The sequence below is a fragment of the Morchella importuna genome (genome assembly GCF_003444635.1).
Source record: "Morchella importuna strain M04M26 chromosome Unknown Morimp01GS027, whole genome shotgun sequence".
In the NCBI taxonomy this organism is placed as follows: Eukaryota; Fungi; Ascomycota; class Pezizomycetes; order Pezizales; family Morchellaceae; genus Morchella; species Morchella importuna.
Window position 1 is genome coordinate 214,949 of NW_025763424.1, and position 22,282 is coordinate 237,230.

The following is a 22,282-nucleotide window of genomic DNA, read 5'->3' on the forward strand; positions in this document are numbered from 1 at the left end:
CTGTGGATCGTATTCACAACAGCCGACAACGTTCGATCATGGACCGTCATAAAGTCTTATCCTTTCCCGCCCGTCTTTAGGCTACAAGGGACAGGTGTATTATATTCCCATTACGCTTTATCTGTTTTATATATATATTGCCCAGAATCACTCGCTGGGAATTAAGACAACGTCAGCGTAGGTTAAACCACGCATGCAAATAAGTATATATACATGTACATAGTTAATTCTAGCCAGAACATATTGCCCCGCTATCCACCACTATTGGCTGGAAATTTTCGATTCAACCTCGAGCTTCCCATCCAACGCACCGCAAGCACCACCGAAATAGTTACGTATACCACGTGGTACATCCACGACCACGCCTTTTTTCGCCCGTAGTGGTCCCCTCGCCTTCCTACAGACCCCGAGGACGCATCTACACGCGCCAGCTGCCAGTTTATATCACCCCAGCCAGAAGGCGACGATATCTTCGCTCCTACCTCTTCTAGACCTGTCTATATATATACACTCCGCCAAATACCTGAGCACACATGTCTCGCTGCACGATATCGATTGATAGATGGTACGTAGTCCTGCCAGCCCAGCCAGCTAAATACTGACACCCAACCCTACAGATATCATGCAGTGCCTTCGGTGCGGCCGCCGAACCACTGCTAGCTATTGTACTCTACTGCGCATTCTGAATGTTACTAGAAATAGACCGAGATCTACATCCGCCAAGGCCAATGATCAACACCGCGCATGCTAGAGCAGAGCACTCGATTTAAGCTTACGACGACGGCAACGCCAACCTCCGACTATCTATGGGGATAAAATGCACAGCCACCCGGATAGATTCAACGTACACAGCTCGGATAAGAATAATAATATTTTCTATCGACCCTTTCCACTCCAGAATGTAAACCGCAAACAAAAAAGCAAAGAGTCGTATCTTTTAAGCATAGAAAAGAAAAAAAAAGGAAATAGTACATTTGTACGGGTTAGGTATCTCGTTCAACATATACACAATCATAGAGAAGTAGTACTAGTGGTGGTACCGCATGAAAAAAGAAACAGAGAGGTCATTTTACACAAAGAAATGGGCAGAAAGAAAGGGCAGAAAAGAAAAAGAAGAAAAAGCATCGGCCCTCTCTGTTTCCGCCACCGACGACCAGTGTGGCCAAAGAAAACCTCGGGAATACTGCCATGTTATTTGAATAGAGGAAACATAAAAACAATAATGCCACGCGTCTTTGCATTTAGGACTAATCGGATCGACCTTAAACACCACGGAACTAATTATTAAAGTCAGCGAATCGGAACTTCTCCACAGCGAGCTACAGGGGTACGGGGGCCATAAACTCACCAGCCTCAAAATCAAGAACCAACTACACCCCAAGAACCTAAACGCCGACAACCCCGCCACACTCCACAGCACGACCGCCAGATACACCTTACTCCTCTCTGATTCCACAGCGGCATCGTTATCCGTCATACGGTCCAACCCAGCAGAGTTCAGGATCCCAGCAGCAAGCGCAAAATTTGTAAACATCCACACAAGCACGACACACGATCTGAAACCTGCGTAGTAATCCTTCTGTTTCTGCGTTTCGCTGGGCTTCTCGATTTCCTTTTCGGGCTTAATGGCAAGAGATCGCAACTCAGATTCGTATTGCTCGTCGAGATCCTTATCATCAGTGGGCACATTCATGTCGGCCTTGCCGTCGACAGTGGTGACAGTTCCGCCCTTGATGGGTGGGGGAACGTCGGGACCTTTAGTACCCCAAGAAATGTCGTGTGTGTTGCAGAAGGCATAGACGTTGAGGACATTGATATACGAGGGTGAGAGCAGGAGATATTGAATGAACTGAATCATAATGTTAGGATCAATGAAATATGCAGTGTTATAGGATCGGGGACATACACTTGTGAACATGTGCCATGGCTCAAAAAACATGAAAGAGGCTACAAAATAGAGGATATAGGTCGAACATAACGAGACCAATAAATCTCTAAAAAGCTGGTTCGAGAAGAGACTGCTGAAGGCAAAGTTCCCGTTATTTTGGGCCAGCTCTGACATCACAGATTTGACTGAGATAAACACGGCCGCAAACAGAAGATACCTATAAATAAATTATTATTAGTGTTTCCCAAATTATGGAACTCGCGGGAAACATACAACATGATAATAGCCCAGAAGACAACCATTGTCATGTACAGCTTCTTCGTACCACCTGGTGTATTTCCAAGTGACAGGACAAAGCATGTAAGTAATGTTCCCAGGTACAGCCATTCGAAAATAATACTGAGATATCTCCCTGGCGTGAAACCCAACGCAGGTTCGGCCAAAGCAACTGTTAAAATTCTGAATACCAAGAAGAAATTGCCCTATTCACCCTAAAGTCAGTGTCCATGTACGCAGCCTCCTGAAAGCTAAAGGGGGGAACATACAATAGCGAACCACGAAAACAGCATAGAAACAGTCTGGTAAAAGAACTCGACCAAGAAAGCCATTTTCCTCATCATGGAGTGGCTACTCCGCCAAATATCGAATGTATGCGCCAATGCATAAATCGCCGCGAAGAAACTTCCGTTCAGCCATCTTCTTCGCTGAAGAATCAGCTCACTCATTTCATCCGGCACATCCGTCTCGGCAGACGAACTCTTGACATACTGCAGCACCCAGTTGCAATTTCGCTTCGACACGAGCTCGAAACACAGGATACGATCCTCGGCCAAGTACATATTCGCCGTAAAAATGCCTGCATCACTACCATGCATCTTTTCTCCCTTAAAGTACTTCTCCAATGGGCCCTGTCCGCTAAGATCGTTCTGCAATGCGGTATACCGGTACGCCGAGAACGCACCAGGGAGCACGGAAATAAACCCGAATACACTCTCAAGTGGCTTGTCAAGAATGTTGGACATTTTGTACTCAAAGTTCTGAGTCGCTACAAGGGGGTTCAGGAGGTATCGTCCTCCGGGCCCCAACATTGCCTTGATCTCCCCACATGCTCCGGCGCACTGCGGGTTGATGTCAAATGCTTTCCACAAATGGTAGATACTCGTCCCGCCCGGTTTCGTTCCGGCGTCAATGAGTACGCATACATTCGGGTCCAAAACTCGTCCGAATGCCTGGAAAAACCAACGATGGGAGTTGATCTTTTTCTGGTTACGCTCCTTCAAGCAGAAGATCATCTGCACCGGAACGGCGTTCTTGCCGGTAGCGCTAAGCCTCACCATGTCCTTGTTGTCGAGCTCAATACCAACCTGAGTAGTATATTCGTAGATATGCGCCGTCACATCATCTTCGTTGACCCTTGTCTTTGCGATCCCCTCCTGATAACAGCCCATACCAGCTAGAACGCTTCTAGTTCTAGGGTTGATTTTACCACGTCCGTCGCTCACGACACAGACAACAACCTTCTTCCAAGCGTCTGCACCCCAGGTTGGGGAACGGGTGCGAGAACATAGGTATGCGATGTTCTTGAATACACCAGCCATGGTCCTTGAAAACAGGACTTCATCCTCGTTATACATGGTTACTACAATGAACAGCTCAGTATGCCTCGGCTTCTGGAAGAGTTGCTGGCGGAGCGTGAATTTCTTTTCAACGAAGTCTGAAGGATCGCAGGTCGCCGCTGTGTATCTCATGTGAGTGAACTCACGCTCTTTCTTCTGAGGCAGCATTGCCAGTAGCTTCTTCGGTACTGGGCAATCCAGGACCAAGTTCCCGTTAAAGAGCTCTACTTTCTTTACAGTTTTCCATCTGCGCAAACCAGGTCCGGGAGTTGGCGTTGATCCAACAGGCGACGGAGTGCTTTGCGGGAAGTATGGGTCATTATGTCCCTGTAGAGGGGTATTCAGTTGCGAGTGCGGGTCCAGAATCGGCCGTCTGTCATCGTCGTCGGCGTAGGGAGCTGGTTGGGTGTTGTAGTGCGTTAAAGGATATCCGTCTTCGGGCGTATGTGGCTGATATGGATCAGGGGAATAATTGTTATCTGGGTGGTCGGCTGGGTAGAACGGGTGAGAATATGGTGGTGCAGCGCCCGCGCCCACGGATTGACGATGTGTTCGTGAGGGGGGAGGGGGGGAGCTTGGTCGTATGAGTGAGATAGGTTTGATACCGAATACTGTAGTGGCCGCCATGCACCAAGTCAGAGCTGCAAAAAGAAAGAGAAAAAGGTATCACGACAGAAAGCTATGATACACAAAAAAGACACTAAAACTCACGGTAGGTTGAGCCATAAGCCTATTCCCATCATCAGGCCAATCTGGCATAGCAGCTCCTGCAGCAGGATACCCTCCCGTGTTCTGCCTTTGAGGTCTATACGGCATCTCACCACCTTGCTGATACCCAGCAAGTGGATGAGCCGGTGATGGAGTTCTATGATCCATCGGTACAGGAGGTTGATAATGAGGATCGTAGGGTTGCTGATGTGGTGGTACTGGAGGTTGAGCAAGGGGGCCGGTTTCGTCGTCTGAAGAATCCTCGTGCGCGGGAGGATGGGGGAAGTCAAGACGCGAGTAAAAGTCGTTACTGTTATTAGCCATGGGAATGGGCGCGCGGCGAGCTTTCTATGTAAGTCTGCGACTGCGAAAAAAGGGATCTGCGAGGGGCGGTGTGGGGGTGTTGCGCTTGCGTCTTGCCAACCCTATGTTAAAATTACGCGCGATAGGTAAATTGATTGCGACTCTAATGTCTTGGGGCACGTAAAATGAGCCTATGTTTCTTTTCGATTGGTATTTACTTTTCACACCCTTTATTTCTGTTTCTGGGCAGGGTGGTGGAGCAATAGTAACGACGATGCGAGCTGCTGTTTGCTCACTGGATAGTATCTCGAACTATTCCCCTGATCCTGGCGATTTCAGGTATGCAAGGTGTAATGAGGCAGGCTCTATAGGCCAATAAAAAATAAAATAAAAGATATAAAAGCTACGGTGCCGATGCCGAAGATGTTCACTGTTTACGATGGTATCTTAGCAAATGTATTCATTCTATCACCACTCTTCATCAAATCCGCCTTCTTCTTTGATCGGAGTTTATGGAATTCTCTGGGCAATGACATATCGCAGAAAGCCCACGACGACGGGTGACGACGCCTGCGCGACAAGGCTTACACCCCCAGGGCTAAGTAGAAGAAGAGATACGAGACAAAAAAAAAACATATACATACCTCAAGTAGCCTGCAAGCAACACCCTTTCTGTTCTTCCTTCTATCTCTGCTGCTACTTCTTCCTCTTCTTCTTGTTGAAATCTACCAGTATTCCCTAAGCACGGATTGTTTCTCTAGACGCGGGTTTGGCTTAAATTAAAGTTACCTGAAACCTCAGTTTCTGCCTGATCGACTCTGCGTGTTTGAGCAAGGAAGCACAAACAAGCTAGCTGCAACTGGCGAACTGGAAGTCAGAAGCCAGGTAAAAGAAGACGTAAAAGATGAGACGAGTAGGAACCAAGAGAAGTCTTTAAGAGAGGCTTGCTCGAACTCTACTCCAGCTTGATTTGAAGTTGAGTAGCAGACAGGTATTACCAAGAAGGTTGTTGGAAAAGAGCTGGTATTTCTATTGCCGTCTTGGCGAGAACTTCCAGCCGCACGTGCGGCTGATCACTGGGACCGTTTTGAGTGAGGGGAAGTCGAAGTGCAGCGCCCTGGCCTACCATGGTGCACAAAATAAGCCTCTCGATGCTTCCGTAAATAGACAACAATGGGAGATTTTGGGTAGCGCAAGGCAGTGTTTTCGATGTAGGCACTTACAGCTACATACCTACTTCATAGTAGTACTGACTGCTATCTAGGTACTCTGCCGAATACCTCTGCGAGCAGGCATAGGTATCCTGCTATATGTAATTTATCTTCTCGTTCTCTTACATGTTCTGGGGTTCCACACATACCAGCTACACCACCCGCTTTGTGGCCCCATGTGCAACAATCAATATCACACAGCTGGATTCGGATGAGGTTAGACCACACCCAACTCAGCCCTAAGTTGAGAAATTGTGCCGCCAGTAGGAGAGCGGAAAATGTGGCAGAGAAAAGGCACATTACATGTACATTTTACGACCTTTTTCGGGACAGTTTGGAGACACCTTCTGTACGTACCAGGAAACCGCTCCCTGTCAAGCAGTCAGCCAGCCCAGGTAAAGTAGTGGTGGCTGTACGTAAATGCACACAAAGGATAAGAAAGCCTGGGGTCAACGTGTTCGAGCCCGGGAACTCTATGTACTCCGTTGATAACAAAGCACAGGTACATACGTGTGATAGGAAGTGCTACCCAGGCTAAGTTACTCTTGGTGGCATTAAAGCATAAGAGAGAGAGGCCTTAAGAAAAAGCCTTGAGCCGTCGATCGCCTGCACACAAAGGCTACAATCCGTAGGTACATAAGTAGCAAACACTCCCCCCAAAATTGAGCAGATGAGCTTACCGCTACCTATCGATATATCGTAGGCCTGTGCCAGCCGCGCATTGGATACCTTAATCAGCTGGACGATGTTTAGCTAGCTCGCCCTCCCTCTTTCTACCTGGATAAGCTTATTTTTCTGCAGTGAGCCATGGATGAGAAATTCAACAGCCCAAGCACCAACCAGAGCTATGTTTCATGCATCCATAAGTGAGCCTTGGGCTCTTAATTCAGCCCAGGGCGCCTGTTAGATCACAGATATGCATTTCTATTCGTTATGCACCTGTCTGCGAGCGCGTATCATGGATCATTTCATAAATATCTCTACCGACCGATTACTGAGGGCTGGCGGTTAAATACACTCAATTAGTGTATGCTTTATATGTCGAATAGTAAAAAGAACCGCTCTTAGTTTGGTTTATTAAAGTGGGTATAGTCAACGTGCCAATCAGGGTCCGCTACCTAAGCCAAGAGTGGAGGTTTGTAGGTTAATCCACCCTCTCGGGTTAGAGGATCGAGGAAGAGCAACACAAGCTCTCACTCGTATATGTAGGTGATGCTGGATGCTGGACCTTCAAGTGGTAAAACTGCAGGTGTTGAAAAAACTCAATTAAATGTTACTGGTGATGATAACGGTCAAATAAAGATATACTCTAGAGACTTGTAGAGGACACTCGCCAATAAATCAGGACAGGTCTCATTATCATGTCTAGCGCCACACCTAAAAGCCCACGTTTCTAGAAGGTGAAATACCCCGCGTCACCCCACTTAGACCCTGAACTCGATCCATCCTTTAAGCCTCTCCTAATTGTTGCCCTTCCAGTATTCCTTCCATTTACAAAGCTTTGGAATCGTGCACCGTAACCAACCAATCATGTCTCCAGTTCCGACCAGACCTACATCTCCGTACGCCGACGTCGATATGGCCGACAGTGCCGACCCCGATGCTGTCTCGGTCCTATTCGTATGTCTCGGAAATATTTGCCGTAAGACTCAAGCCCTCGTTATCGGCCCGAGCAAGTTCACAATCTAAAACTTTATGTAGGCTCCCCTATGGCCGAAGGTGCTTTCCGTAGGACTGTCAACAATGCTGGTTACGCCGCAAAATTCCGCAAGATCGACAGCTGTGGGACTGCGGCTTATCATTCTGGGGAACACGCGGACCCTCGTAATGACCTTCCCAACATATTATCCTCGTGTATCCCTGATATTGATGAATTCAAATGCTCTACCTAGGAACTCTTCAGATCCTCGCTAAGAACTCCATTCGCTTGGACCATCTTGCTCGTCAGCTACAGACGAGCGATTTTAAGAACTTCGATTACATCCTTGCTATGGATGTAAGCCACAACCCTCTTTTGAAACTGCTGGGTTACATACAGTATCTAGGTCGCTAAACTGGTCTTCTCTAGAACTCCAATCTTCGTGATATTAATCGTGTTAAGCCTAAGGATAGCACCGCTAAAGGTTCGATTCCAACATTGTTCATTTACTTTGCCAAGCATCAAGGCTTGTTGCTGACTGTTTTAAATAGTGAGGCTCTTCGGGCACTATGGCTCCCGCAAGGACGAACAGGTGGAGGACCCTTACTACGGCGGCCAGTCCGGTTTCGAGAAAAACTATAAACAGATTGTCGACTTCACTAAACGCTTTCTGGTTGAAGAATTCAACGCGGATATTTCCACTGACTCTTAACTGTAGTAAGCTGGATTGAGGAGGTTTCAATATCTATTGGTGAATTAGAATATGTGGAGTGCGAATATTCCCTCGCGATCGCTCAGCGTGTTTGGAGTTCTCAATAAAGTAGGATAGAACCACTCTAGGCGTTATTTGTCAGTCTTTTCTTGCGAGGCGGCTGAGCAAGCGAGTGGCTTTTTTCCCCTTACATACGGTGGGTAGATAGATCATACCAAATGGCAAACCCCGAATCGAATACGCTCTCCTTTACCTTCAGCAGCTGGAGACAACTTTGTGCGGTTTTTCCTTCTCGGGCCATGGAGACGTCATTATCGTGGCCCAGTAACATGATGTAGTTCGCCACTCCAAGTACTAAAGTTGTAGATCCCCTGTGATTCGCTGTTGTCGTCCAAACAAAACCCAGTGAGCCGTTGCGACGTGCATGACCTTTATCCTTATCGAACGTCGTACAGGCGAAAGGTTCCAGGTATCAACCAGTCTTGTTTCCACATGTAATTGACGTATGATTTTCGGTGGGAGGTAAGTGATATAAAATTTCAGGGACACTGCACATGATCCATCCATCTGTCTGTATTTAAGTGCCCACGGGCTCTCTGGCTTTACCTTCGGAGAATGACCATAAATTAAAAATCACTTGCCTCAATCGAGCTTTCCTCCTTACTTGCCTAGCTAGCTTCGCATTTCTATATCTTCAATACCGGGTCTCCATACCACACCTACATCTCTACAGAACAAAACAATACACCCAAGTGATACAGCTTATTTACCGAGTACCAGCTACCTACCTACCTACCTACTAGCTAAAGCTACATACAATACGCAGCTCGATATATATAATATAGCCTACAAACAACAAAGAAACAAACAACAACCCCAACTACACAATGACCATCAACACAACCATATACGAGAAAACCCCCTGGCCAATAGAGCTGCTCGAAAAGCCCTCTGACTCGGAGCCCGAATCAGAATCCGACACCGAGCCCAAACCCGAATCCAAGCCCACCCGTTCCCCCCACGACGGCCGAGTAAGTCCCCATCCCCTACCTCTAACCTCATATACTAACACACCTTGCTATAACTTTTAGTATATGCGGACACTCCTCCCAGCTCTCGACGCCGCCTTCGCCGCCGAGTCTGTCGGCAACGTCGGCGCCGTCTCAGACTCGTCCAGCCGCGATCCCGAAGCCGACGCTGGCGACGCCGCCTACGATACTAGTGATCTGGCGAGCTGGCGGACGTGGACGGACGTGACAGGGGAGTGGAGGACTGTGGCGCTGTTTCTGGGGGGGGAGGAGGACGGCGCGGCGGTGAGGATTAGGAGGAGGGATGGGGTGGAGGTTGTAGTGGATGTGGAGAGGTTGGGGGTGGGGGATAGGGGGTTGGTAGCGAGGGAGAGGGAGAGCTCATGAGGAGAGGTGGGGGGGGGGGTGTGATAGTGCCTGATAGTGCCTGGATAGTTCCTGATAGTTCCTGATAGTTCCTGATAGTTCCTGATAGTGGAGTTTTTTTTGTTTTTTATTTTTCTTTTGCTATCGGATGGTGAGGTAGTTAGGCGGGGTTGCAATTGTTGGGGTGGTTTTTTGGCTCTTTCTTGCTTTTCTTTTCTCTTGGGAAGCGGCTGGTGCGGATTTTTTTCCTTTCCTTTCCTTTCCTTTCTTGCCTTGTCTTCGAGTCCTTTTCATAAGTCCGATCATAGAGTACATAGAGCTGGCTAGCTAGATAGGTTCTTCCTGGTCATGGGTAATTACTTTTCCCTTGTCAATGTTTCTTATGTAGCTTAGTAAATAAGCCATCCGCCCGGGAATTCCCGGTTGCAGTCCGATTATAGAGGTTTTCTTAATTGTTGTCACACATGTGTACGTGCGTTAGGCACTTTTTTCTGCCAGCTAAGGCCCTCCGGTGTTTCATGTAAGCTTTGGGTATTTTCTGTGGACGCGGATATTCCGGCCGCGATGATGGCCCGGTTGGTCTTTCCCGTACGTTGGTAAATTAGCTGCTGGCTCATCATGATGAAAACTGGCTTGAGCTCATACCGCCATAACTCGAAAAATTGGCTAGCTTCCAGAGATCAAAATTACTTGTGTGGGAAACTTCTGATGCAGATCGATGCCATTCAACCAATCACTCGAGCGATAATCCCTGGCCGGAGGTAGCCAATTTTTCGAGTTTTGGCGGTATATGTATATGAGTGATCATGATCATTCACCATGGCTTTGGGCTTAATGCTCGATTCGATCGGTCCTCGGTTAGTTGCGGAGGTCCCGGGGGTTTGGTTGGGCAGATGGTGATGCATTGGGGATGAGATTGTGGATCGTATCGGGGGTCGGGGGTGCGGTGTAGCCGCGTATCGTATCATATCGGCCGGTGGTTGTGGGTGATTGCGAGTGATGAAATTATGGTGGTGGTGGTGGTGGTGGTGGTGGTGGTGGGTGCTGCATATTAGGTGATCCTCATGGGATGTCACTCGGTGTTGCGGCTTAGCGCTGGTGGATTAGTACTGCGGGCGACTACCGGCTATATGTTAGTAGCAAACAGTAACCACATAGAGCTCTTCCTACTATTACTGCACTGCTACTACTGCTACTACTACTGCACGTCTACTACTATATTACTTACCACTACTATACTACTATACCGCTCACTATTCACCACTCCTCTAACACCCGGAGAGAACCCCATTGCAGCGAACCTGTTAACAGCTAACAATAACACCCACCCAAAGCATCTTAAGCACGGACGTAAAATAAATAACCCCCCCCCCCCTGTCAGCCCCCCTCCCAACATGACAATGTTAGAGAGCGGAGTGGGGCTTCCCGGTCCGGGGGGGTACATACGCGTGAGAGTGGACGGCGATGGAGGGGATGCGGTGAGAAGGAGTGGGATCGGAGGTTGCGGACCGGAGACCTGGTCGGTGGGATTCGGCTCCGGAGGGTGCGGTGGGTGGGCGAGGTCAGTTTGGGTGAGAGTGAGAAGATGGGGGGAGGAAGAGAGAGATATAGAGATATGGGTAAGATTGAGATAAGGTGTGATAGCTTAGCTAAAGTACCTACATGTATGTTAGGGAGCAGGTGGATTGGGCAGCTACCTATGGAGATAGAGTTAAATGATGACGTTGGGGAACGGCAGTGGGGCAAGGCTAGCCGTCAAGTCAGTCAGTCAGTCAGACTTCAGTCAACTTAAACAGTATCAGTCAATCAATTCCCACATCTCCGTCCCGGTTCCCTTCTCTTCCCTTCTCCCTCCCGTCCAGAAATAATAATATAAAAAAAAAGAATGTGACCGCCGATCAGCACCCTCCTCTAAAATTATAATCCGTGCTGGTCCCCCCCTCTCCACCCATTCCCCGACCGACCGACCGAGTTAACATTCAGGTACCGAACGCCGCGCAACCGATTCTGGTGATTTCTCCGGGCAGAGCTGTTAGTTTTGTGTTTGCTCCCCCATCTGTCATCCCCCATCCCCCATTGCCCCATCGCCCCATCCCCCACTCCCCACCGCCCAATACTAGCGTATCCCGGTGGTGATCTTGATTCTTTTGTTTTTGCCGGCGGTGTGCAGAAGTTGCGGTTCGGTACTGTACTCTCTCGCTAGGGGCCGGGGCGGATGTTTTTTTTTTTTTTTTTGTTGGGCGAAATATGCGGCGGGCAGGGAGCAAAAATGTAATTTTAAAAATAAATGTTTACTGTATGCATATGGCGGCGATTGTTTAGATTATTCAGATTGTTCCCTACCCACCCTCCCCCTTCCACCCCCGTCGGGACGTACAGAAGAAGAATTGGAAATGGAGAGAGATGGAAAAATGCAGACAAAGAGACATCACGAGGTCTTATCCCGACAGAGCAGAAGACAGACAGACAGACAGGTCCGGACGGTGAGACCCGTACCTATGGGACGCGTAATTGGAGCAATTGGATTGGGAAGGAAGGGGGGGTGGGACGTTTGCAACAACATCCTCTTTCTGTGGATATCTAACTGTGGGTTGTGAGAATTAGGAGAGTTTTTTTTTCCACTAGCTCGACTGTTGGTTGTTCGCAATTATCAAGTAATTCAACTGAGGTCACGATGTATGACGGCAATTGCACCACGTTATGTAAAAAGGACGGGGCTCTGCGGTGCGTTTCCTTCCATCCCAGCCAGCTCCCGTACTATGTGTATGCACAATTACATGTGTGTGTACCGTACCGTACGGTACCTGCCTGTCTGCCTGTCTATGTACTTACACTATGCCAGGCTTTTAATTTCGGATCTTGAGGTTTATTATTATTTTTATCATGGGGAACGAGAAAGAAAGGACGGGAATTTGATTTTTTCCCTGTTTCTCCATATTAATTCTGCGATGGGCATGGGGCTTAAGTTCTGCTTCGATTTCTTGGCTTGCATGGGTCGGGAACAAATGCGATATGATATGATTGCCTGCCAGAGGAAAGAGAGAAACCTCCATGAGACATGCCTAGTTACTGGGGGGGTGCGAACTTGGGTTGGAAGATCTGTAATCGTTAATCGGAAGAGTGTGATCGAGTGGTTCGCCCATTGCCTATCTTGGGCCCTTCATGTTCCTAACTCTTCCTCTATGCCTACCAGCAGTGTAGAGTAGCAATTGAATTGACGCTGGGGGGTGCTCTTTAAATAATTACACGACAGCCTTCTCTCGAGTCTGAGTGAGTAACAGCGAGTGAGTGAGTGCGAGTTGTGCGTTCGTGTGATAGTGTGTGTGCAGAGTGTGAGTGTATGTTGGGTGCGAGTGCGAGAGAGAGAGAGAGCGTGTGTGTGTGTGTCAGTTCGTGTCCGCAGCGATTGGTTCGCTGCCCGTGGTGTATGGTTGTGTCTCCAATCGTTCCACCAGCCCGGTCCTTCATTCTTCCTTTACCTCTTTCTGTTTTCAATCCCTCACGACATATTGTAACCCTGCCTGTCTGTTCCTGTTCCTGTTCCTGTTTTCTGTTCTGCCCCCCTACATACATACTGACATCCACACTTGCCAGACACACAGGTACAGATCAGATATAGGTACCGACAGACGGACAGACGGACAGACAGACGGACAGACATATACTCACTCCCGTCTCTGGGACACCCACCGCTGCTGCTACCGTTCTACCGTTCCCACCATCACCACCACCACCACCACTACACTCCTTCCCACCACACACGTTCATTCATTGATTGATTGCCTGGGATAATTTTTTTTTCCTTTCGTTTCTCTATAACTATCTCTTCATCCATTTCTCTTCCCTAGAGAAATAAAAAAAGATAAAGAAGAAGGAGAGTAAAGGCACAGAAGGAAGGATACAGAAGAGGGACAAGGCTGCCCCAGTATTGATTGATTGATTGATTGACGGCCTTACCAATCACTACATCACCACCAACCCAACCCACTTGATCGGGTTTTTTTCCAATTCCAGGCATTCTACATAACCATCCACACACACACGCATAAACACACACATCACACACACACACCACACGCATCCCCGTGAGGTCACAGTGACAGTGACAGTGACAGTGATAGTGGTAGTAACAGTGCCAGCCAAACACACCGCCGTGAAACGATGGATATCAGCTCTCTCCTCTCCCCCTCCGAGGACTCCTCCCCCCCCGCCACAAATGTCAACTCGTCGTCGGCATCCCCGCGCCCTTCACGCCCATCCTACCTCGACGCTTCTTCTTCTTCAAACACAAACCCCCCATCATCATCATCGACGTCGTCAGTAGCAACGCCAACAGGCCTCTCGGCGCCGCCGCCGCCGCACCACACAAACTCCCGAGGCTCCCCCGCGAGAAGAACGGGCGTCGCCCACTTCATCGCCCGCATCCCCTCCTCCGCGCCGCCCCACCACCACCACCACCACCACCACCACCACCACATCCCATCCCCCGACACAAACACCGCAATGGACGAGGACCCCCCAGCCGCCGCCATGGACGTCCGTATGGAGGGCGACGACCGCGACAGCGGGCCCGACGACGACGGGCTAATGGCGTTAGACGACGAGGGCGAGAACGCAACGCCGGCGGCCGCAGTAGAGCCGCTGTCGGAGGCCGACTACCAGCGGATCCCGGCGCTGCTCGAATTCATCACCGATAGGCCGTACCAGTACGAGTCCCACGTCGAGTACATTGGGCTGCTGCACCGCGGGTTTCTCGCGCACCAGCAGGCTGGGAGTGAGGGCCCGTATCCGTTCCTGGAGGACCTGCGCAAGGGCCGGCAGGAGATGCTGGAGCGCTTCCCACTCAAGGAGTCCATGTGGCTGGAGTGGATTGCGGACGAGTCGTCGATTGCGAGGAGCGCGGAGGAGGTGATGGTTGTGATGGAGCTGTGCGCGAGGGCCGTGGAGGAGGAGAATGCGAGCGTGGCGCTGTGGAGGACGTATGCGCAGTTCTTGGAGGTGCAGTATTCGGAGACGAGGAAGAAGAGGAGGACCGGGTTTGCGAACCAGGCGGAGGAGGTCATAAGGGATCTTTTTACGATGGAGTTGGTCATGGAGACTTATAAGTTGGGGGCTCAGGCTACGATGCATGTCATCTCGGGTGTGAGTTTCTACTTTTCTTTTATATTTGATGCCCGTGTATTGGGGGCTGGGCTGATGGTTTTTGTAGAGCAATTTGATATGGGATAGATACCGCGATCTTCTCATGAAGGATCTTGAGGCTGACCCAAGGTAGGGCTCAATCCGTTATTATTTGATACATACTTCAATAGCTAACACTACACAGTTCTACAAAACTAGAGTACATTCGAAGCCTCTACCAAGCCCGTCTCCAGGTCCCCCACGCAACGATCAGCGACACCTTCAGCGCCTTTAGCAGCTTCACAACCCGCTACAACAACGCAAACTACGAGTCCATCATGGTCTCCACCAACAAGATCTACGCCGCCGCGCTCGAAAAGTACTCGCAGCGCGAGATGTTTGAGCTGCGCCTGAAGCGCGAGCGGGACAACATTGCGGAGGAGTGGAACATCTGGGAAGAGTACCTCAAGTGGGAGACGAGCCAGCCCAACAAGAAGCTGGACCACGAGATGGCGTGCACGCTGTACGAGCGCTGCCTGCTGCGCTTTGGCGACCAGGCGAGGGTCTGGGAGGCGTATGTCTTCTTTGTGCTGGAGAAGGTTAACACGAGCTCACGCACCATCTCGGTGCTCACGCGGGCGACGAGGCATTGTCCGTGGTCAGGGACGCTGTGGGCGCAGTACATCATTGCGCTGGAGAAGGGCGCGCAGCCGTTCGATGTTGTGTCGGACGTGAAGCACAGGGCGACAAAGACCGGGATGCTGGACCTCGGGGGCCTCGAGGAGGTGCTCAAGGTCAACATTGCCTGGTGCGGGTTCTTGAAGCGCCGCGCGTTCGAGCAGGACGCGAGCGAGGATGATTTTGATATGGCGGAAATGGGCATCTCGGAGGCGGTGACGGAGACCGGGAAGGAGGACCCGGAGTACCGCTTGCAGCGCATCCATATCAACTTTTGCACGCTGGCGAATAAGCTCCAAGGCGCGAGGAGCATATGGACGGAGCTCGCGGGCCCGCAGGCGAATTCGTATGAGTTCTGGCTGCGATACTATCAGTGGGAGCTGACGCATGGGGAGAAGGAGACTGCAGGGGATGTGCTGAAGCAGGCGCTTAGGGTCAAGACGATTGATTGGCCGGAGAAGATCTTGGAGACGTACAGGAACCATGTAGAGGACTACGGAAACGTGCAAGACGTTGAATGGGCTACTATACGATACAGGAAACTGTCCATGGACATCCAGGAGAGACGGGCTAGGGTAATATTCTTTCCCGGGCTAGGTCATTATATAATGGAAATAATACTGACTGTAACTGCAATAACAGGAAGCACAAGAAGCAGCGGCCTATCAACAAGTGCAGTATCAAGAGCAGCAACAGCAGCAAGAGCAGGAAGCTGATGCGGCACAACCCGAGGAAGAAGCCCGGGGGACATTGAAGCGGCGGAGAAGTATTCTCGAGGCTGATGACGCCCAGCAAAGCAAGAAGCCCAAACCGGAAGTCTTCATCAAGGACATGCCACTTGCGCCTGCGCTCCCATCCGCAGCGTCTGTGGCTAAACGTGACCGCGAGAACACCACAGTCATTGTGAAAAACTTGCCGGCGGGGTATCCGGAAGTGAAAGTGCGGCAGTTTTTTAGAGAGGTTAGTTATTGGTGATAGGATGGGATGGATTTTTTCGTCCCTATTCCCTCGTTTTTTTTTCTTCTTGAAGAGGGTACTGACTTTCTTTCAACAGTGTGGTACGATCAATAGTATCAACATAATTACCGAGAAGGATGGACGGTCTGCAACCGCGACAGTCGAGTTTGATACCAAGGAGGACGTTCTTGCAGCGCAGACAAAGGACGGGAAGAGTGTTGAGGGACGCGCGATTGAGGTCCAGATCGGGACAGGATCGACGCTATATGTCACGAACTTCCCGCCCTCTGCTGACGAGGCCTATATAAGAGACTTATTTAAGGGTGTAAGTTTTCTTTTCTTTCCTTCACTTTCCTTCTTTCTCCTTCTCCCCACCCCCCCCCCCCCCCCCGGGGCAGGTTGAGCTGATTATTGGGCCTCTTTAGATTGGTGAGATTGTTGATGTACGCTTCCCGAGTCTGAAATACAATACCCATCGACGCTTCTGCTACGTCCAGTTTGTGTCGTCCGAGCAGGCGCAGAAGGCGACGGAGTTGAATGGGAAGCAGCTGGGTGAGAAGGAGACATTGGTAGCGAAGATATCGGCGCCGAATCAGAAGGTGTCGCGGTCGGGTGCAGTGTATGATCTTCCCTGTTTTTCTTCTTTCTTTTTGCAACTGGTGAGGTGTGTGATTGGTGCTGATTTGACTGGGTGGTTGATGTAGGCATGAGGGCCGCGAGCTATTTATTCGGAACATCGACTTTAAGGCCAATGAGAAGGACCTCGAGGAGCTGTTTACGAGATATGGAAAGGTTGAGAAGGTCCGGATGCCGCAGGGGCCCAGAAAAGGGTCGCATAAGGGCTTTGGGTTTGTGTCTTATGGCACTAGGGTAATTTGCCCCATATACTTGTTTTACCAAGCCGCGTACTCACATCATCAATAGGAACAAGCAGATGAAGCCGTAGCTCTAAACGGATTCCTGCTCAAGGGCCGCCCCCTCGATGTCACCATCGCCTCCGCCAACCCTGGTAAGCACAGACCCGGCAACGCAGTCGAGTCCTCCACCCGCGGGAGCACGCCCTGCAGTGAAGCAAACGGCGACCACAACATGGACACACCCTCACCCGCCGCCGCCGCCGCCTCAGGGCCCGGCTCCCCCCCACCGTCATTCGACGACATCAAGAAAAAGACACTCGGCATCATGAACGTCGCCGACACCGTCAACGACTTCAAGATCCGCGAGCTGTTTGAGAAGTTTGGGCCCCTCCGCAAGGTCACGCTCCGCCCGGACCACCAGGGCGCTATCGTGGAATACAACTCGGTGGCTGATGCCGGTAAGGCGACGCTTGCGCTCGATGGTAGTGAGCTCGCGGGGAGGAGAATCAGTATTGGGAGTCTGCCGGATCTGATGAAGCAGAAGCCGGAGGTGAAGAAGACGAAGGGTTTTGCACCGGCGGCGAAGAAAGAGGCGGATGGTAATAGTGGTAGTGGTAAGCCGGCGTTCTTCGCGGCGCCTACAAGTGTTATCCGTGGTGTGCCGCCGGCGAGGGGGCAGAAGAGGAGAGGCGGGCTGGGGTTCTCGGGTCGATAGCGAGGCCGAAGGCGCCAGATGGGAAGAGTGAGGGTGGAGGTGGGGACACGGAGATGGGGGATGGCGGGGACCCCGGGAAGCCGGCGAAGAGCAATGCGGATTTTAAGGCTATGTTTTTAAGGAAGTGAAGTAGAACTAACTCTTTTTTTTCTCTTCTTCTTTTACGCTTTTCTTTCTTTTTTCTCGGGGATTCAGAGAGGAGCGAGGGGAGTTATAATGTGTTTCATGTAGTTTGAGCAGAGCTCTCTGTCTCTTCTCTCCTCTTCTCCCACGTATTTTTGTGAATGGATATTTTTTGGAAGGAATATGGGCTTTTTTTTCTCGTATGTGTGTGTGGCTTTGAAAGTGTGATGCGTGGGATGGATGTATACTTTCTTCTTCTTCTTCTTCTTCTTCTCTCTTCTTCTATCTTGGATTTTTAGCTTTTTAGCTACGCCTCTGTGTGATGCGATATTGCATATAGTCTTAGTGCGGATTAGTTGGTCGTGGTTGTGCTGTATGATAACAATCGCATCATTCGTCCATCTATCCATCCATCCAGTTTGTTTATCCTCGGTGTGCGTGTGCGTGAGTGAGTAGGTGTGTTGTGGGGGGCTGTGATGTGATGCGGGTGCTGTGGTAGAGGAGAGAGGCTGTTGGGGGTGGGTTGCGTCATATGATATCACTCGGACTTTGTGAAGTGTGACTTGAGTTTGTGTTTCTGGCTGGAACGCACTGGTATGTCACCGTGAGATATTACATCGCTCATATGGTCGCCAAGGGTAAATAGTGGCTCGCAGAACTGAAGTACCAGTTGCGGAATTTGGGATCTCCCTTTAAGTTTGACATTGATGGCCGTACTCTTGATCGACACTCGCTCTTTTTGACAATTTCCCTTCGACACCTACTACCACGGGCTCGAGGCCAGGTCCGCTTTAAATGGTTTCAATGTCTCTACCTAGGTTGGCGTTGGCGTTGGCGTTCGAATATCACCTCCAACCAAGAAAATATGTGGGCGTGTTGCCTAATAGTTATCTAGACAGCTCGTGATGTTAGGCACAGGGTGGTTGTTTCTGGGCTTTGGAAGGTTCGGGTCTTTTGGAAAGGTTTAAATGATAGTGTTGAAATCGGTTTACGTGCGCTGCAGTAACACATGATGCAAAATGACACAGTTTGCTATGATCCGAACAGAAAGTCTTCGACCTCACGCCGAGAGCACAAGTGACAAAGACAGCGGGAAAAGCCAGTAAGTAATAAGGATCAGTTCCCAGCCCCGCCACTTACCCCTTCCTCCTCTTGGAAATCAAAATCAAAATGGCCTCCTAATTCATTTAACTACAAAAAAATAAAAAAAGAACAAAAAGTACTGCAGCCGGGGATTAAATCCAGCTACTACTCCCACCCCTGGCTCGAACCCAGGACCTTCCGTCGTCCTGAGTACAAACACTCGGTGTCTAACCCGACGAGCAGCCTAGTAACCACTAGACCACTCGCCCATGGTGGATGCTGCGCTGGAAGTGATATTCGAGCTTGGCAGTGTGCCAAGATGAAGCAGAATCCCTAACCCTTCAATATCAACGCTCAGCCATCTATAATATTCATTTTAGATCATAGCGAACTACAGATATTTCCATCATGTGCTATTGTGGGGCACTTCTACCGAAAACTGTGTCATTTTAGACCTTTTCTGTTGAAAAAAATAAGGGTGGTCGAAGGCTAAAGATCTCTGTAGTCGCTGTTGTATAAAACCTGGTATCCTTTGCCAGTTGTGGAATAAAGCTCACCTACTTGATCTGCAGATGAGATCCTGACTTATGGAGAAACCTCTAATCGTTCTTAAACATACATTAGATTCCGCCTTCTACGGTGATACATACATACATAAGGACATGTAAGTGCGGAAACTGATCTTCTGCAGTGAAAATAGAAAAACTCTACCACTAGAAATGCCTTGAAGGGTTACCACCTAAGAAACTCTCCAAATTTATTTTCCCAACCTATCGTCTCCTACCTTATTAATTAATTGGGGGTAAAATTGACCTTTTTAGCCACATAATCACGGCTTAGACAACTTTAGCTTCTTTGTTGACCCTTTATCGTAGTTTGACTCCATTCAATGATATGATGTGCGCGGGTGTCAGATATTGGGTTAGGGTTTTGCGATAGAGATGTAGCCCACTTCACCACTCCAGCTGCAGTTGTTGGCCTCCTACTTCATCGGCCGTGTCCTTCCCTTTCTCTCTTTTAATTTCTTTCCTTCTTCTTAATATTACCCGTCCCCCCGCCTTCATTGTACCCTCAGCTATTTCCTCACCTCGCTAACACCAACGTGCTCGCGGGGATCGTGAAGTGTCTGCCAGCAACGATATTGCCTTTCTCACCGGACTAGCACCAACTACATCTCAGCCGTACCCATCGATCTCCTCGCTATACCACTGGCAATTTTTCTTGAACAACACATACCCTTCCCTTTCTCCGCGGAGGCAATGTGGCATGAGATTTTCAGCTTTCTTGCAGTTGCAGTGATCAACTGTACTGACAGGGGATGATGATGGGTCGAATCCAAAGGGCTACATTAAACGCTTAAAATCTTTTGTTTATCTTCTCACTACCAACTTCCTACGGCAGGTTAAGACAGCGGGGTCTTAAATTATATTTAGATCATGATAGATCACTCGTATTTTGAACATATCAGGGGGTCAATCTTCAAGTCTAGAGAGGTGATACTGTATCGGGGAGGAAGAGATATTTTACGAGAAGCGATGATGTGAGATGTTATGATGGTATGAGATATAGTACGATGGGCGATGTCGCGTGTCTTTAGTGTCTAAATATCATTATATACATACATTAAAGACCTTTCAAATGGGGAGAATGTTTATGTTTATATTCAACCCTGTACAACAGCCCCCCTATATATGGCTTCGGATACTGCTAAAAGGAGGCCACGGGTACTTCCCGACACTCTCTCGGGGCATGTAATGTTCCCCAAGGACAGAACAGGTAAGCTGATATCTATATCCCAATTCTAATCATAGGAGAACAATACGGCACTTGATATATCTGTTCCGGTCGAGGGTCCTCGAGAGACCATACGGCTAATTAGGTAGCCGCCGTGAAGCTCACTCAAAGGGGTTGTGGTATCTACAACTACTACATCAATTGTATGCAACAAACAGGGGATGGCTGCTTCCACCGCAACCATTACAGGACGAATATGAGTGATCATCGATGATCTGCTCCCGGAACTAGCTCCGTAAATCAGGGGAACCCGAATATCGGTCCTGCTAATAAACGCGCTGGCGTAGAAATTCTCATTAGAATAACCGCTACAAGCGTCCACGATCAAGCAAATGAAAACGGGACTACTGGATTACGGTATAACAGTGTCAATTGCGCAGCCTCGTCGTTTTGTTGTCTTCGTACATTTTTTCTTACTTCTCGTTCTCGGGACTCGGGATGACGCGTCGTCCAAGCTTCCATTGACAGCTAGCCCCAGTTTAGCAGGATGACGATCAACATCACCCAAAGTGTTTCACCCGAACAAACTAGGGATGTGGATCCGCGATAAGTGGCCTATTTAAACATGATACCTGTATCTTAAGTTTTTTTCTTTTCACCTTATGGGTTTGTTTTACGTCGCGGCCTTATTATTAGCACGGGCGGCTTACATAACGACGAGTGATAGTGTATGATATGATACAAGGTCTGTGAGGATTTTAATGTTATTACATAAGGCGGAGACCCCTCCGGAATTATATCGACAATAGGGGAGAGAGATTACGAATTACGGATATCGCCCTTAGGCGAGGCGAAGTAGCTTGCTGCCGAGATTTCGCATACGAAGGAAATGATTGAATACACTAGTAACTTAGCACCGGTCAATGATAGGAACAATAGAAAATCTAGTCTCAGCATGGAATTTGCCCAAGAGGGTTAGTTGATATCCTGAGAGGGGGGGTATGGGCACCCCAAGGCATACATACTCTGCACAGATTGTTTCTCTTCGGGATGCCTTACAAACGCTCAGATTTCGGTCTTGGAGATGATGCGCAATTTCATAGAACCAGTCAACTATTAGATATTTGGCAGGTTCGTCCGGTTTGGGACTTGGCAAAACAAAATATCTTGCCACGACAATTGGCATTATTCCGTTGGGCTTAAGAGGGGTCTGCTTTTACTTGGCCGCCAAGTGATAAGTGCGTCGTTACATACGTGTATCCTACCAATCTTGGGCTTTTTGTTGGACCTTGAAGGCGTTGGCAATACTCCCCTGCCGTCTTGATATTTTCCGATATCTGTGGAGATTTTGGTGGCTTTTTCTCTTGATCACTCATCACCTACCACTGCTAGCTTCATCGTTTATTCAGCCAGTCAAACGCCTACTTTCAGGCCGGAACTATACCCAGCCTCTTGGGCACAACTACTGCACTCTATCTGCTTCTTGGCTTATAAAGCACCTGCCTGCATGGAGAGTAGGTACAGACGTTCAACCCACAGATAC

General features: G+C 49.2%; 6 protein-coding genes across 6 annotated transcripts; 3 read left to right on the forward strand and 3 right to left on the reverse strand.

The window, feature by feature from the left end:
* Nucleotides 1-1,262: 1,262 nt before the first annotated feature.
* On the reverse strand, nucleotides 1,263-4,536 carry LAJ45_07981 (uncharacterized protein; the record flags this gene model as incomplete). The annotated part of the gene is made up of 7 exons (XM_046117535.1): nucleotides 1,263-1,277; nucleotides 1,349-1,849; nucleotides 1,907-2,105; nucleotides 2,162-2,370; nucleotides 2,434-3,954; nucleotides 4,110-4,115; nucleotides 4,216-4,536. The coding sequence occupies 7 exons, from the start codon at nucleotides 4,534-4,536 to the stop codon at nucleotides 1,263-1,265; spliced, it is 2,772 nt and encodes a 923-aa protein (XP_045969184.1).
* Nucleotides 4,537-4,942: 406 nt separating this feature from the next.
* LAJ45_07982 (uncharacterized protein) lies at nucleotides 4,943-5,644 on the reverse strand (the record flags this gene model as incomplete). Its single annotated transcript, XM_046117536.1, has 4 exons — nucleotides 4,943-4,945; nucleotides 5,160-5,240; nucleotides 5,305-5,323; nucleotides 5,514-5,644. The coding sequence occupies 4 exons, from the start codon at nucleotides 5,642-5,644 to the stop codon at nucleotides 4,943-4,945; spliced, it is 234 nt and encodes a 77-aa protein (XP_045969185.1).
* A 1,612-nt stretch (nucleotides 5,645-7,256) lies between these two features.
* LAJ45_07983 (uncharacterized protein) lies at nucleotides 7,257-8,077 on the forward strand (the record flags this gene model as incomplete). Its single annotated transcript, XM_046117537.1, has 5 exons — nucleotides 7,257-7,368; nucleotides 7,428-7,550; nucleotides 7,619-7,722; nucleotides 7,795-7,849; nucleotides 7,917-8,077. The coding sequence occupies 5 exons, from the start codon at nucleotides 7,257-7,259 to the stop codon at nucleotides 8,075-8,077; spliced, it is 555 nt and encodes a 184-aa protein (XP_045969186.1).
* Nucleotides 8,078-8,110: 33 nt separating this feature from the next.
* On the reverse strand, nucleotides 8,111-8,408 carry LAJ45_07984 (uncharacterized protein; the record flags this gene model as incomplete). Its single annotated transcript, XM_046117538.1, has 2 exons — nucleotides 8,111-8,201; nucleotides 8,269-8,408. 2 exons carry the CDS (start codon nucleotides 8,406-8,408, stop codon nucleotides 8,111-8,113), a joined length of 231 nt encoding a protein of 76 aa, XP_045969187.1.
* A 556-nt stretch (nucleotides 8,409-8,964) lies between these two features.
* LAJ45_07985 (uncharacterized protein) lies at nucleotides 8,965-9,492 on the forward strand (the record flags this gene model as incomplete). The annotated part of the gene is made up of 2 exons (XM_046117539.1): nucleotides 8,965-9,108; nucleotides 9,169-9,492. 2 exons carry the CDS (start codon nucleotides 8,965-8,967, stop codon nucleotides 9,490-9,492), a joined length of 468 nt encoding a protein of 155 aa, XP_045969188.1.
* Nucleotides 9,493-13,632: 4,140 nt separating this feature from the next.
* On the forward strand, nucleotides 13,633-17,927 carry LAJ45_07986 (uncharacterized protein; the record flags this gene model as incomplete). Its single annotated transcript, XM_046117540.1, has 9 exons — nucleotides 13,633-14,613; nucleotides 14,681-14,742; nucleotides 14,798-15,845; nucleotides 15,913-16,230; nucleotides 16,325-16,552; nucleotides 16,653-16,846; nucleotides 16,932-17,097; nucleotides 17,152-17,740; nucleotides 17,800-17,927. The coding sequence occupies 9 exons, from the start codon at nucleotides 13,633-13,635 to the stop codon at nucleotides 17,925-17,927; spliced, it is 3,714 nt and encodes a 1,237-aa protein (XP_045969189.1).
* Nucleotides 17,928-22,282: the final 4,355 nt, after the last annotated feature.